General features: G+C 41.3%; 1 protein-coding gene across 1 annotated transcript; it reads right to left on the bottom strand.

Moving 5' to 3' along the window:
• Positions 1-12,388: 12,388 nt before the first annotated feature.
• ID3 (inhibitor of DNA binding 3, HLH protein) lies at positions 12,389-13,833 on the bottom strand. The gene is made up of 3 exons (XM_040424293.1): positions 13,406-13,833; positions 13,216-13,289; positions 12,389-12,953 (listed from the first exon to the last, which is right to left on the bottom strand). The coding sequence occupies exons 1-2, from the start codon at positions 13,700-13,702 to the stop codon at positions 13,233-13,235; spliced, it is 354 nt and encodes a 117-aa protein (XP_040280227.1). The 5' UTR covers positions 13,703-13,833; the 3' UTR covers positions 12,389-12,953; positions 13,216-13,232.
• Positions 13,834-15,354: the final 1,521 nt, after the last annotated feature.

Below are 15,354 nucleotides of genomic sequence, written 5' to 3'. Positions count from 1 at the left end.
TTCGGAGTATATTAAAAAGTGGAAGATTTATCAAAACTGGTGTAAAGGAAAACTGGCTTACTTACCCATAAAGACTAATCACATTCCAGCTTTCATTTTTCAGATCTCTTTTGGAAAATGAAAGGAGCAATTTCAGACCCCTATACTAGACCTCAGATCAGACCCCCTTTAGACCTCTATGTCAGACCCTCTTTAGACCTCCACGTTAGACCCACCATAAATAAATTCACTTACCTCTCCTGCTCTGCAGGTCCACCGTTCTCACCTGCAGTCACTCTCCCTGATCTTCCCTGATTTTCTTCAAAAACTATCCTTTGGATAAGGCCTCATGCACACGGCCGTTGTGCGGCCGTTCCATGCATTGGGGACCGCAATTGCGGTCCCCAATGCACGGGCAACAACCGTACAGCGGGCTGGACCAATTCAACTTGAATGGGTCCGTGGTCTGTCCGCACCGCAAAAAAATATGACATGTCTTTTTTTTTTTTGGGCGGTGCGGAACAACGGAAAGAAACACCACGGAAGCACTCCGTAGTGCTTCCGGTGTTCTGTTCCATGACTCAAGTGAATGGGTCCACATCCATGATGCAGGGTGCACACGGCTGGCAGCCGTGAATTGCCGACCCGCCGATTGCGGGCCGCCCAACGGCCGTGTGCATGAGGCCTAAGTCATCAGCATCTGATCAGCAGAGTCCCAGGTGTCAGATCATCTGTTTGAGAAGGCAGCAGTGCTCGTAGTAGCACCTCATCCTTCTCGCTGCTTCCTGTAGGTCAGTGACGTCACGACCTTTGGAAGAAAGAAAAAGGTGGAGATCCCCTTTAAGGTTAATAGCCAACAGATTGGGTGCTGATACACACAATGCATATGATTTTTTAATTTGTTCCTTATTGACTTCTAATAGTAAAATATTGAAAGGAAGACTGTATTTAGTGCAGGAGGGCCACTGTGTTTAGGTTTTCGGCTGTGGCCACACGGCCATCTTGATGGCGACAGTGTTGCACGACCAAAAATTGCTGTATAAGGCCTCTTTCACACTACCGTATGGCTATTTCAGTGTTTTGCGGTCCGTTTTTCACGGATCCGCTGTTCCGTTTTTTGTTTCCGTTGTGTTTCCGTTCCGTTTTTCTGTATGGCATATACAGTATACAGTAATTACGTAGAAAATATTGGGCTGGGCATAAAATTTTCAATAGATGGTTCCGCAAAAACGGAACAGATACGGAAGACATACGGATGCATTTCCGTATGTGTTCCATTTTTTTGCGTACCCATTGACTTGAATGGAGCCACGGAACGTGATTTGCGGGCAATAATAGGACATGTTCGATCTTTTAAAGGAACGGAAAAACAGAAATACGGAAACGGAATGCATACGGAGTACATTCCGTTTTTTTGCGGACCCATTGAAATGAATGGTTCTGTGTACAGACTGTATACGGAAAGCAAAAAACGGCCAGCAAAACGGAAAAAAAAAAACGGTAGTGTGAAAGAGGCCTAAGTGCAGCCATTGAACTGAATGGGGTTGCAGCATGATTCACAAGTTGCTGTTACTGCAACCCCAGAATGTCAAAAAAATACGACACTGCTGAATTTTTGCGATTCTGGCAGCATTTTGCAAGTCGCACTGTGACCCAACTAAGTTCAAAGGCTGTGCCACTTCACAGCATTCTCGGGTTGTGTGACGGGTTTCGCAGCCAAGATGGCCGTGTAGTCCCAGTCTTATTAACAGATGTGTTTTCACAGGGCACTCATCCGATTCATTTGAATAAGTATAAGACACTGTCAGAAGAAAGTAAGTGTGAACCTATCCTTATTCAATTGTCCTGGGCAGAGCAAGGTAGAGAATCCATTGATTATTCCTAAGCCGTTAACACCCTTTATACGGTGTCAGTTGTATGCGTCTGGACCATTGCTGTTGAGGTGCACCTGTGCCTTTTGTAATACATGCTTTGTACTTCAGAAGGATCTACTGAGCTGACTGCCCTCACACCTTTTGTCTCTGGGTCCTTCCTATATGTAACCAAAGTAAATGTATTTGAAATCTCTTCCTCTCCAGAGCTTTTGTAATGTGTTCACACCATAAAGAAAGCATTATAATAACTTCGATATAACTGAGACTGGTCACACAGGAACATACAGCGGAGCCTCAACAAAGAGAAGAATGAGATTTACCAATGTATTGAGAAATATAGTGCTCAGAAGGAGCGCCATTTTTATAAAGAACCTGGTCAACTTTTAGGCTCTATTCACACGTCCGTGATGTGTTGCGGACCCGCAAATTGCGGGTCCGCAACACACCAGCCCGTCACCCCCATTGAAATGCCTATTCTTGTCCGCAAGCTGCGGACAAGAATAGGACATGCAGTAATAGAGTAATGAGCGAGCACTCATACACTTGGCAACCAAATTGACATGTGCAGAAAATATTTATTATATCCCCATAAAATACAAGTAATAAAATGTATAAGAACAATGTAGCAATAATATACAACATTACAATCACATATATTGTGGTAGATATGATCAACACTATATTCATATGACTCAATAGTGTCGATAAATTCAATAATATATATCACACCAAGAAACTTCAAGTATGTGCTGTTATTTGGGAAGAGGGGATATTATCTTCTAGCGCTCTATCCCAATTTGGGAAACTGAATGTCACTGAAAATGTTGTAGGTGTATTCACTGGGAGCGCAATATGTTCATAAAGTGTCCACAGGAATCCTGATAATATGAAAAGTCTCTTATAGCTGATCCTTTTAAGCTCGATATGAGCTTTGGATTGGAGAAAACTTTAAATCGATGTTTGGCTTACCGTCTAGCGTCTGCTGTCTCCCTATTGGAGCTTTAAATATTTGCCGGCTTATTCAGTCGCTCCATACAGCAAGCTGGTTTAAATTTCGCGGGAGTTCCAAAGATCGCGGGAGTTGTCACTCTGTTCCGCAATTTCCTTTGGTGCAGCTTTCGACGATAAGAATAGTTAATCCTTTACTGTAGAGATTTTCTTCTGTATGGCCATACAGTATTATCGGAGGCTTTTCAATGCAGGTACATCACTTGTTTCACCATACGCGTTACGGGTAGATTCACTCTCCCTTCCTCAGTGGTCAAGTGTCTGCCTGCTCTGCCTCCATTTTTATCCATTCCTTTGATTGCTTCCCAAATCTCGGACACCTGTTGTTCATGCTACTCCCAGTTTGCCAGGGAATCCTCCCACATAATCAAGGGATGCTCGCTCATTACTCTATTACTACATTTGCCTTTAAGAGAGGGTGGGGTGATTCCCTCTATATGAGCTTGCAGCACCATACCTTAACTACTTGCTAGTGAGCCACCACAACCTACCACTAAGAATAGGACATGCTCTATCTTTTTGCGGAGCTGCGTACCCAAAATCGGGGGCGCGCTCCGCAATTGCGGCTGCAGACAGCACACTGTGTGCTGTCCGCATCCATTCCGTCCCCATAGAGAATGAATGGGTCCGCACACTTTCCGCAAAATTGCGGAAAGGATGCGGACCCATTTTGCGGACGTGTGAATGGAGCCTTACTGCCATAGAAGTCAGAAAAAGTGGATTGGGGGGGGGGGGCATTGTTTTTTACTATTTTATTTTTTTATTAAATTATTTTCTTTTTAATACAAAAAATCATAAATTCTTCAGAAATCTGGGGCATTTCCATTTAAGTTTTGCTATGGGGCCCTATGAGATCTGTGTACCAAGAGTGGCTAGAGGAGAGGACTTGATTTCAAAGGGGCTATGCAGCATCACTTATGCACATGACTGTAAGTAAATACTCCCCAGCAATTTGTCCATATGGCACCTCTGTAGGTACATACAGTAGGACGTTACAGCCTAGCTAGATGCATATGTCAATATTCCCCCCCAAAAAAACCTTTCTTGATTATCAGTCATGAACAATACTGCACCCACTGTAATACCCCCCCCCCTAGATGCCCAATCATGGCACAGTAAGAAAAGAGGGCTCCGTGATGAAGTTATAGGATCCATGGCACCTTTCTTCTATAGGAGCCAGTCACGTGATCCCTCAGGGCACAGTTTAAAATTCAGGGTGCATCCAATACATGTAATGAATTCAAGAGAACTTTCTGTTGGCAGAGAGTGACTATGATTTTAACATATACAGCCTTCTCCTATTCCCAAAGGGGCATGATAGCCATAAAACAGAGAGTAGCGTTCTGTATAAAGAAAATAATGTCATATATGTATTGGTATTACATAGCATTGCATTACATTCTTAATACATATATATTGTATTGTTATTTCAATGGAATTAATTGGAAACAGTTAACATAATTAGACCACCGGAGCTGTATCTGCCATATAGGCAAGCATAGAACACACCTAGGGCAGCTTCATTTAGGATCAATTTTTTATTCTTCTTTTGTGTGTTGGGACCTTTCTAACCACCCAGTTATCCCAATACAGTAATGTAGTGGGGGAGGGGTTAATAGGAAAATCAGCATAGCGTGCCCCAGTTCTTAAAGAACAAACACAGACCTTCTTTAAACCTTCTGCACTATTACTGAACCCGTGTGGATTCACTGGCAAAGCTTCTCATAAATTGCCTGCCCCCTCCCATATCATTACATTTACAATGTGTTTTGTGTTTTACGTGTGTCACATCTATGCACCTAGGTTGATGAATTACATGCACCTATGAAAACATACATCTCATTTGGAATAACAAATTTCAAATGCCACCTTTGGTCGGTTCAGATCTTGGCATTTTTTTAGTTAGAATAGGTTCACAAGTTTGCAATGAAAACTGATGCAGGAAGCACATAAGTGTTGCTGATACCATGTACAATCTATTATTAAAAAAAAGCCATTATGAAACGCTTACGGTATAATCCAATAATCTAGCATGCTTGGTGGGAAGATAAGAATGTATTGCCAGGAAACTGTATATATAGATCTACAAGTAAACAGTGATAGTACATACAGTATATATGTACTCAGGACTCCACTCATCCGCAACACAATGACTAAACGTACCGCACATGCTTAGGTATCTGGTCAGACCCAAACGACCACCGAAAGAGTAGATGGATAAAATGGAGGAATAATGCAGGACCAACACTGATGCGAGGACTGTGATACCATGGATAACAATAATAGCTAGTCCAGTGCCAGAATAACAAGTGAACGAATAGTAATTCACTGTTGGTAATATTTATTACACTCGGGGATGAACTGGCCATAAACTCTACAGAGAATCTACCCAGTGGGACGATGCCCATAGGGCCACCCAAGCCCTCCTCACACCTGAGGGAACTATAGGGGGTCATTATTAGAAGAAGTCCAGGCAGCATGCTGAAGGTAGGGCTGTGTTGGTGTTGTGGCCCACATCTCACCTCCTGAACCCCCTGCTCCATATCCATATCTGCAGACAATTAGAGGAGGATCACAGAATGTGGCAGCCAGGGGCGTAACTACCATAGCGGCAGACCATGCGACTGCTATGGGGCCCAGAGCAAGAAGGGGCCCAGTTGGGATTATCACCTCTTCTACTTGGGGTGAAAACTTGGTCAGGACTCTACCCTCTAAAGAAACTAATTTTAGCAAATGAGGCAGTGGAGAAAATGGCTCAAGGTTTATTCAAAGGGGTTTAGGTAGAAACCCTTCTGGGGTCTGGTTTGGTCCTTGCTATGGGGCCCTTACTTCTCTATGTATACCACTGGTGGCAGCTATTGATGGCCATGATCATATTTTCATATGTACTTATTAAATAAATGACCCTGTATCCAGATATTATTGCCACATACTTATTATGGCGCCCCCTGCTGTTTTTTTGTTTCCATCTCAGAATGCCCAACTAATATTTCAGTGCTAGTGGTCACAGATTTCTATCCCATCGCCTTGTACAAGAGGCTCAGAGTGATTTCTGCTATAGAGTAGACCATCTGATAAGAATCAGTGGATTACATGCGGCTTCCTTCCACAGTACTGGAGCCATTATGTGGATTCAGCCACTGTCATAGGGTCGAAACATTGCTGCTATACATTTCTATGGACATTGCTGTGGAATGAGGAGCATCCCTATCTGTACACATGCATCCAAGATAGTCATTAGAACCTGATGCTAGCTCTCTTGCATTTTCACATTAGGTGGAAATTCTTAGAGGGAGTCAGAATAACACATGGGGACACCATAACAGCGATATCTAGGCACTGGGGAATATATAATTAAAATAAATTCTATTGCCCCGGAAATGGCATTACTCTCTTTGGGGCTGGAATGTTTAGATTTAAAAGACTTCACTATTGCTTTTCATATACTAACAGTAACGAGAGTCGCGATAGCTAAAAGATGGAAGAGTAGGGACATCCCAACCATACCAGAAATCATTGCTAAAGTTCACTATAATTACGGCATGGAACTACTGATTGCAAAACAACTTTGCCGGCTAGCAAGTGTCAGCGTCAGGTGGCGTAATTGGGCGTCTTATATATCCAAACACTATCCATCTTTGCCAAATCTACAAGTGTAGAAGATGTATACCCTAATTCTAACGCTTGATTTTAACTGTGGTGCAATGTTTATGTTTATTATTGTTTGTTTGTTGGTCGTCTTCTCACGACCTTGTCTTTTTTTTTTTTTCTTTAATATAAATGAAGGCTTTTCATCCGATGTCTTCTATCCTGAATACTTGTAATGTGATGAACAAATTATACTGTAATTTACGGTAATATGTCACTGTGGAAGATGTTGTATGCTTCAATTTTCAAATAAAAAATTTGTGAAATAAAATAAATTCTATTGAAAATGTGTCCTGTTTTGTGTAATTAATATTTCAAGGTTTTCCATATTCAGGGTATTGATGGCCGATCCTAAGGATAGGTCAGCAATATTAAGTCTGTGGGAGTCTAACTATCGGCACCCCTGCTGAAAAGCTGTTTACCCATCGCTATCCTGAACCTCGGAAAAAAAACATTTAATATTAGGACGACAACCCCCTTTTAGGAATTGCATATTTTGATTTATTTAACCTAATATAAAATATTTAAAACATGTAAAAAAAAAACTACGCTGTTCTGATATTGATGACTTGTTCTTAACATGGGTCATAAATATCAAGACACTAAAGCCCCTTTCCCACGGTCGAGAATTCAGCGCAAAATGCAGAACGAAATTGCGGACATGTGAATGGAGCCTGTGTGAATGCTTAGTTAAATGTGACTTGAGGGGTTAAAAAAAATATATATTAACTTACCTTATCCAATTGATCGCGCAGTCGGCATCGTCTTCTTTCTTCTTCTTTCAGGACCTGCAAAAGGACCTTTGATGACTTAATCGCGCTCACCACGTGGTGATGTCAGCGCAGGTCCTGCTGAATGAAGATAGAAGATCCTTGTTACAATGGAAAATAATAAAATCTACAGAACACCTAACCCAAATCCGAATTTCAGTGAAGAAGTCCGGGTTCGGGTCTGGGTACCACATTCAGTTTTTTCTCATGCGCGTGCAAAACGCATTGCACCCGCATGGAAAAAACTGAACATTGGAACGCAATCGCAGACCAAACTGACTGCAATTGCGTGCCTACTTGCGCGGGTTTCCCGCAAAGCACCCTGAACACTTCCAGCCCTCATCCTCGACACCCGTGTGAAAGAGGCCTAAGGTGTGGCTTAGCTGAATCGGGAGCTGACTTAAGTTGTGTCGGATGTGTGCTTTCAGGGCTCATGCACAGGAACATATTTTCTTTCTGTGTCCGTTCTGTTTTTTTTCGTGTGCATGAGCCTTTACGACGTAAGGGGTGTGGCTACAGTGCCCAGCTTTTTGGGGTGAACAAAGTGGCCACCCTACACATCGGTGAATCACAGACATGCACTTTCTGCATTTTCTATGATAGCAAATGTAGCCATTGATTTTAATCTGTTTATTCACACATCAGTGATTTTCCACTGACCATGGGTCATTGGGAAGATCACGGGGACACACACTACTTTGGTACATGATGCGGACCAAAAACGCCCATTGAGATCTATGGGTCTGAGAAAACGGCTGAGTTCTGTGGTTTTCACAGACCATTGGTAGGACACGTTTAGGGATTTAATTTTTAGCCTAGCAGTGTCGGACAGAGGGACCAGACATGGATTCTTCACGGACATCATAGGTGAACCACTGACCATCTTGTCACGCTTGAGTTACGCTGCGACCCTTTTCATTCCAATGGACTTGCTGCTACACTGCAATACTTCGGTGCAACACATATGTACATGTGTTGCGCCCAAAATCGCCTTTTGGCGTACCCTTAACAGGTTTTTCATTGTGGATTTTATCTTTTGCGATTCACAGAATGAAAAATCCAGCAAACCTGTAGCATTTACGCTATGAATTCCACAGAATTCCACATTTTGCAGAATTTTGTCCAAAATGCTGCAAATTTTCCACTCAGAGCGGACTTGTCCCCTGTGGACGTATCTTAATATCACTGTGTATCAGAATGGAGGCATGTATATGCCTGTCTGCACTGTACCTCAGACTTCAGAAAAGCCTGCAGAGCCCTTGATACAGTATCATCATTAATGCTTTAAAATAAAAATATTAAAATAAAATCAATGTAATAAGTGATGATTATGAATGAAAGATGAATGAGTGAAATGGTTAATTTGTGGGACAATCCCTGGTGTGAACTGAGTAAGCAATGGCTAAAGAAAGGATGAAGGGGGAGATCTCCATATGCTGTGTCTCCATAGTACAGAGGAAACATCTGCATGGGGTGGGAAGAAGATGGCAGCAGAGGATGGCCGTGGAGATAGTCGGCCACTGCCCTGTATAGGAGCTCGGAGCTGGGGGTTGTGTTTAGGAAGTGAGGGAGTGGAGGAGCCACTGAATAGATGCAAATGGAGACAGATGAGGGGGAGAGGGCGGGAGGCAGCAGTCAGACAGGCTGGCGCCAGGAGACACCTGCGGGTCCTGAAACAATGACAATGCCAGGTGAAGAATTCCGAACACATCCCCCGGCCTCCCGCGCTAATCACAGCTGCACTCCCCCCGCAATCCTATTATCCCCCAACTGCCTGGTAATAGGATCGCCGACCCCCTCCTGTACTGACCACCGGCACCAGGGCTCGCCAGCTGGGACACGGGCACCCCCAATAACGGCCAGCACTCCATACATAGATTAGAGAGAGAGAATAAGAGAGAGGGAGATATATAGAGAGAGAGAATAAGAGAGAGATAGACCATAGATTAGAGAGAGAGAGAATAAGAGAGAGATATACCATAGATTAGAGAGAGAATAAGAGAGAGATATACCATAGATTAGAGAGAGAGAGAGAATAAGAGAGAGATATACCATAGATTAGAGAGAGAGAGAATAAGAGAGAGATATAGCATAGATTAGAGAGAGAATAAGAGAGAGATATACCATAGATTAGATAGATAGATAGATAGATTCTATAGACTGAGATAGATAGATAGATAGATAGATAGATAGATATGGTAGATATGAGGTAGATAGATAGATAGATAGATTCTATAGACTGAGATAGATAGATATGAGGTAGATAGATAGATAGATAGATAGATAGATAGATACTATGATAGATAGATAGATAGATAGATACTATGATAGATAGATAGATAGATAGATAGATAGATAGATAGATAGATACTATGATAGATAGATAGTAGATGATAGATAGATAGATACTATGATAGATAGATAGTAGATGATAGATAGATAGATACTATGATAGATAGTAGATGATAGATAGATAGATAGATAGTAGATGATAGATAGATAGATAGATGATAGATAGATAGATAGATAGATAGATAGATAGATAGGCAGAATGAAAGATAGATACTACAGACAATTAGATGGATGGATGGATAGATAGATATGAGATAGATAAATCGGAGATAGACAGAATGAGAGATAGATAGATTGATATGAAATAGACAGAAAAAGTTATCTGTGCACCTGTGTATCTCTTTAAATATCTATAGTATCTATATCTATCTATCTATCTAATCCATCTGTTCTATCTCCTATCTATATATCTAGGATGTATGTATCTATGGTATATCTATCTACAGTATATCTGTCTGTCTATCTATCTAAAGTATATATATCTACAGTATATCTATATAGCTATCTGTCTATCTACAGTATATCTATCTATCTACAGTATATCTATATATCTATCTGTCTATCTACAGTATATCTATCTATCTTTCTATCTACAGTATATCTATCTATCTACAGTATATCTATCTATCTTTCTATCTACAGTATATCTATCTATCTACAGTATATCTATCTTTATATCTACAGTATATCTATCTATCTACAGTATATCTATCTACAGTATATCTATATATCTATCTGTCTATCTACAGTATATCTATCTATCTTTCTATCTACAGTATATCTATCTATCTACAGTATATCTATCTATCTTTCTATCTACAGTATATCTATCTATCTACAGTATATCTATCTACAGTATATCTATATATCTATCTGTCTATCTACAGTATATCTATCTATCTACAGTATATATATCTATCTACAGTATATCTATCTATCTACAGTATATATATCTACAGTATATCTATATATCTATCTGTCTATCTACAGTATATCTATCTATCTTTATATCTACAGTATATCTATCTATCTTTATATCTACAGTATATCTATCTATCTATCTATCTATCTATCTATCTTACCCAGTGTCTTTTGTCTGATATGTTGGTGCTATTATCACTGCAATGCTTTGATCATTGTCCTTCAGTGTATATGTATTAATTCTACAGATATGATATGCAGTGTAGCTATGTATGTTATTATTAGGTTCTTAATTAGACAGGACCATAGCCATATCTATCTACATATATACTACAGAGTCTTACACACACCACAGACTTTCTAGTTGGTTATTTACCAAAAATCCTTAAACTAAAAACTTAAAAACTTGAGTAGAAACATGTGGGATATATAAAAATAAATAGATTAATCCTAAGAAATGCCTGGAATGCTATGGGAGTTCGGAATAATACAGATCCAGCAAATTCCTACTGTGCTGCTGTATTGCTTGTTATATACATATAAGGCTGGTTCTAGCACTGCAGAGAACAAGGGTGCGTGGTACCAATGTCTGGGTGCAGTGACGTGACCATGGTCCTATCTAATCAAGAACCTTACAATAATAAGAACATGACTCCTCATCCATTGATCACAGCACCATCATATTAGACAAAAAGAATGGACTGAAGATTGATAGAAATCAGCCTGGACAGATAGAAACTATAGATAGATACCCACACATTATTATGTTGTACTTGAGTGTATTGATTGTTCACCTTATATGCCCTGCAATGACTGGCATGTGTTTTTGCCCTATATGCAGAACAGATGCAGACCCACTCATTTCAATGGGGCAGCAAAAGATGTGGACTGCTGTCTGCATTCGCACTTCTGTTCCACGGCCCCAGAAAAAAGATAGAACATGTCCTATTCGTGTCCGCAATTGCAGACAAGAAAGAAATATTACTGGATCCTATAGTGCAACTAACACCCATGACTGAAATTACTCCCATGAGTAAAATCATACTAAGTTACACATATACATCACAGTGTACCTCTTTATGATGTATGTGCAGGAAGATAGATATAGATTCTATAGATAATAGAGAGATAGATATATAATAGAGATAGATATGAGATGGATAGGTAGATATATACATAGATACATATTAGATAATGGATGGATAGATAGGTAGATACATATGAGATATATAATAGATAGAGATAGGTAGATAGATATTAGATGTATACATAGATGGATGGATATGAGATGTATAGATAGCTAGATACATAGATATATAATAGATCTCTAGATAGTAGATATATAGATATGAGATGGATAGACAGGTAGATAAATAATAGATAGACAGATAGATAATAGGTATATATGATATAGATAGATATGAGATGGATAGGTAGATAGAGATAGATAAATAACAGGTAGATATGGGATAGATATATAGGTAGATAGACATATATGAGATGGATAGATAGATATATAATAGAGAGATGGATAGGTAGATAATAGAGAGATATGATATGGATAGGTAGATAATAGATAGATCTGATATGGATAGATAGGTAGGTAGATAAATAATATAGATAGATATAGGATAGGTAGATAATAGATAGATATGGATAGATAAATAATATAGATAGATATAGGATAGGTAGATAATAGGAAGATGCAGCTGTTATCCCCACAGGACGCTCCAGGCTGGCCAGCTCACACAGACACACGACGTACAGTCACACAATGTAACTACTATTTGTTTTTGTATTGTTTATTTATCTAATAAAAAACTATGAAACAAATGGTTAAAAATAAGATTTGGTTTATTATTTACAAACAAGAAATAACTTTTATAAAAAGTTTCCTTTTCTAAGATCTGAAACTGTGCAGTTCCAACACATAATTCTCTACTTTAGAGAGAGGGATATTCTGGGGTCCACACCACAGATTTAGGCTTCTATGTCCTTACATAATAGATGAAGGCATAAAAAAGTATACATGGTACAAAAAATATACAGCTCTTAAGGCAACGGGTACACATCAATGCTGTCTTCAGTAACTGGGATTCACGTTGGTCGAGACAGCACACTGGGGTACTGGAGGAATGATGGCTTTTTGGTCCTCATGGGAATGTAAAAATAGAAGGCTCTACTTGAATACACGTAATACTTTCGTCTTTTGGTCTCTTGGTTGCAGCGTTCTGCTGTAGAATAAACCAGTAGATATAGGAATCAAGGAGTTTGAGGAAAAACAGTCTGTATTGTGGGATAAAATCTTGATTGCTGGCTTTAAAGAGTTAAATTCTTCCATCTCCAATTCTGTTGCTTCATGGAAAGATGTTTTTTTTTCCTTCTCATGAATTTCCCACACCTGCAGAAGAAGAAATATGCATGTATATGAATGTGAGTCACAGCAAGGGAGGGGTGCAGACAGTGTGGCGCCTGAGAGGAAGCCAGCACCTCCCCTAGGCCTGATAACATCTAGCAGCTAGTCACTGACAGGCAGCAGCTTCCTCCTACTCTCACTGCTCACTCAGATTACTACTGCATGTATAATACCAGTATCTTCTCTATGCTAGGACTAGTAGATCCCCACAACCCAGGGTGACCAGCACATGCAAACAGATTCTTACCTTGGCAGGTGGCATGGTCAGTGGCAGATACTGCTGGCATCTCCTTTCGTTGTCATTTCTGAGAAGTCTGATTTCTGCAGAAGAGAAGCAGAGATGATCATTAGCATCCAGTCAGGCAATGGGTTCATTAACTACAGCAGAGGAGAACCTGCCATGGATATGGTTAGCTGTAGGTAGAAGGAGAACTTACCTGTAAGGAGAGGAGGGAGTTGTGCTCCTGCTCTTCACCCAACACTATCTGCAGGTCGAAGATGTAGTCAATGACATGTTGTAGGATCTCTACTTGGCTGAGTTTGCTTCCTTGAGGGATCCCAGGAACCAGCTCTCGGAGCTTGGAGTAGCAGTCATTCATGTCGTAGAGAAGACCCATGGGCTCCTCTGATCCCTTGTGATTACTGCTCCTGGCAATGCTTAGGCTCTGCTCAGACAAGCAGCACACAGCCTGGTAGCAGCTGGCCAGAGATCTCACAGGGCTGATGGCTTTCATGGCTGCTGTAGTAGTAGTAGTAGTAGTAGTAGTAGTTTCTCCGGGGAGGATGCTGGATCTGCTGCTTGATGCCTACAGAGAGCTGTCAGGTGCTGCCTCTAGCGCTGACCGAGTGTCTGCCAGGCACATGCACTGCTGTCCCTATATATAGGCGCGGCCCTCCTCCCTCCCTCCCTATGCAGATCTGCCCCTCCTCTCCACCCCACTGCTCCATAATATTGAGATAACAGCTGGCTGAACACTTTCAAACAGCTTCTCCCGATTCCTGTGGACTGGAGACAGTGTCATTCATGTCACAGAGGAGGACAGGGGGCTGTGGAGGGGGGCTTTTGCACGCCTCTCTATTGGATTTGCAACATTTTAACTAAACAGGTTAAGTATGCAACACACTACCTGAAAATAATTACTGTGTTTAATTGTGTCAGATCTAATGTGTGTATATAAATCTAGATATATTTGACTATAACATATATACAGTGAGGAACAGAAGTATTTCAACACCCTGCGCTTTTGCAAGTTCTCCCACTTGGGGTCCATTCACACGTCCGCAAAATGGGTCCGCATCCGTTCCGCAATTTTGCGGAACGGGTGCAGACCCATTTATTTTCAATGGGGCCGGAATGTGCTGTCCGCATCCGCACTTGCAGATCCGCATTTGCGGATCCGTGCTTCCGTTTCCACAAAAAAATAGAACATGTCCTATTCTTGTCCGGACAAGATTAGGCATTTTCGATTATAGTGCCGGCGATGTGCGGTCCGCAAATTGCGGAATGCACATTGCCAGTGTACGTGTTTTGCGGATCCGTAAAACACTTGCGGACCTGTGAATGGACCCTTAGAAATCATGGAGGGGGTCTGAAATTCACATTGTAGGTGCATTCTCACTCTGAGAGACAGAATTTCAAAAAACAAATTCAGGAAATCACATTGTATGATTTTTTAAGAATTTATTTGTCTTGCACATAAGTATTTGAACACCTGAGAAAATCAGTGTTAAAGAGGACCATTCACCAGGATACATGTATTGAAATAGTTATATTATCTTACAGTGCGGCCCCCAGTGATGTCTTTCCGCTTTTTCTTTTTTTTCAAAGGACCCCCCCTTTCGTCCACTGTGGTCCCCGTTTGTTTTGGGGCCTCATATGCTAATTAGTCGATTCGGTTGAACTAGGCGGGGACTTGAATTTCTCCTGGGTGCGGTTATCTTCTCCCTGGCTGTGAGCGCATCCAATCAGAGCGCCCCGCTCTTAGCCAGGGAGAAGGAGCTCAGGTTCTTGCGAGATTCGCGAGAACTTGAGCTTTTACACATCCTGAGCCGTGCGCCATCTTGGAATCCCCAGCGGTGAGCATCGCAGCGGCGGCGGCATAGGCGGCAGCAGCAGCATCCGCCGGGGACTCCAAATGCCGCACGGCTCAGGATGTGTAAAAGCTCAAGTTCTCGCGAATCTCGCAAGAACTTGAGCTCCTTCTCCCTGGCTAAGAGCGGGGTGCTCTCATTGGATGCGCTTGCAGCCAGGGAGAAGATAACCGCACCCAGGAGAAATTCAAGTCCCCGCCTAGTTGAACGGAATCGACTCATTAGCATATGAGGCCCCAAAACAAACGGGGACCACAGTGGACGAAAGGGGGGGTCCTTTGAAAAAAAAAAAAAA

Source organism: Bufo bufo, chromosome 3 (genome assembly GCF_905171765.1).
Source record: "Bufo bufo chromosome 3, aBufBuf1.1, whole genome shotgun sequence".
Classification (NCBI taxonomy): Eukaryota; Metazoa; Chordata; class Amphibia; order Anura; family Bufonidae; genus Bufo; species Bufo bufo.
Note: the sequence above shows the minus strand (reverse complement) of the source record. Positions and strands in the feature narration are given on the sequence as shown.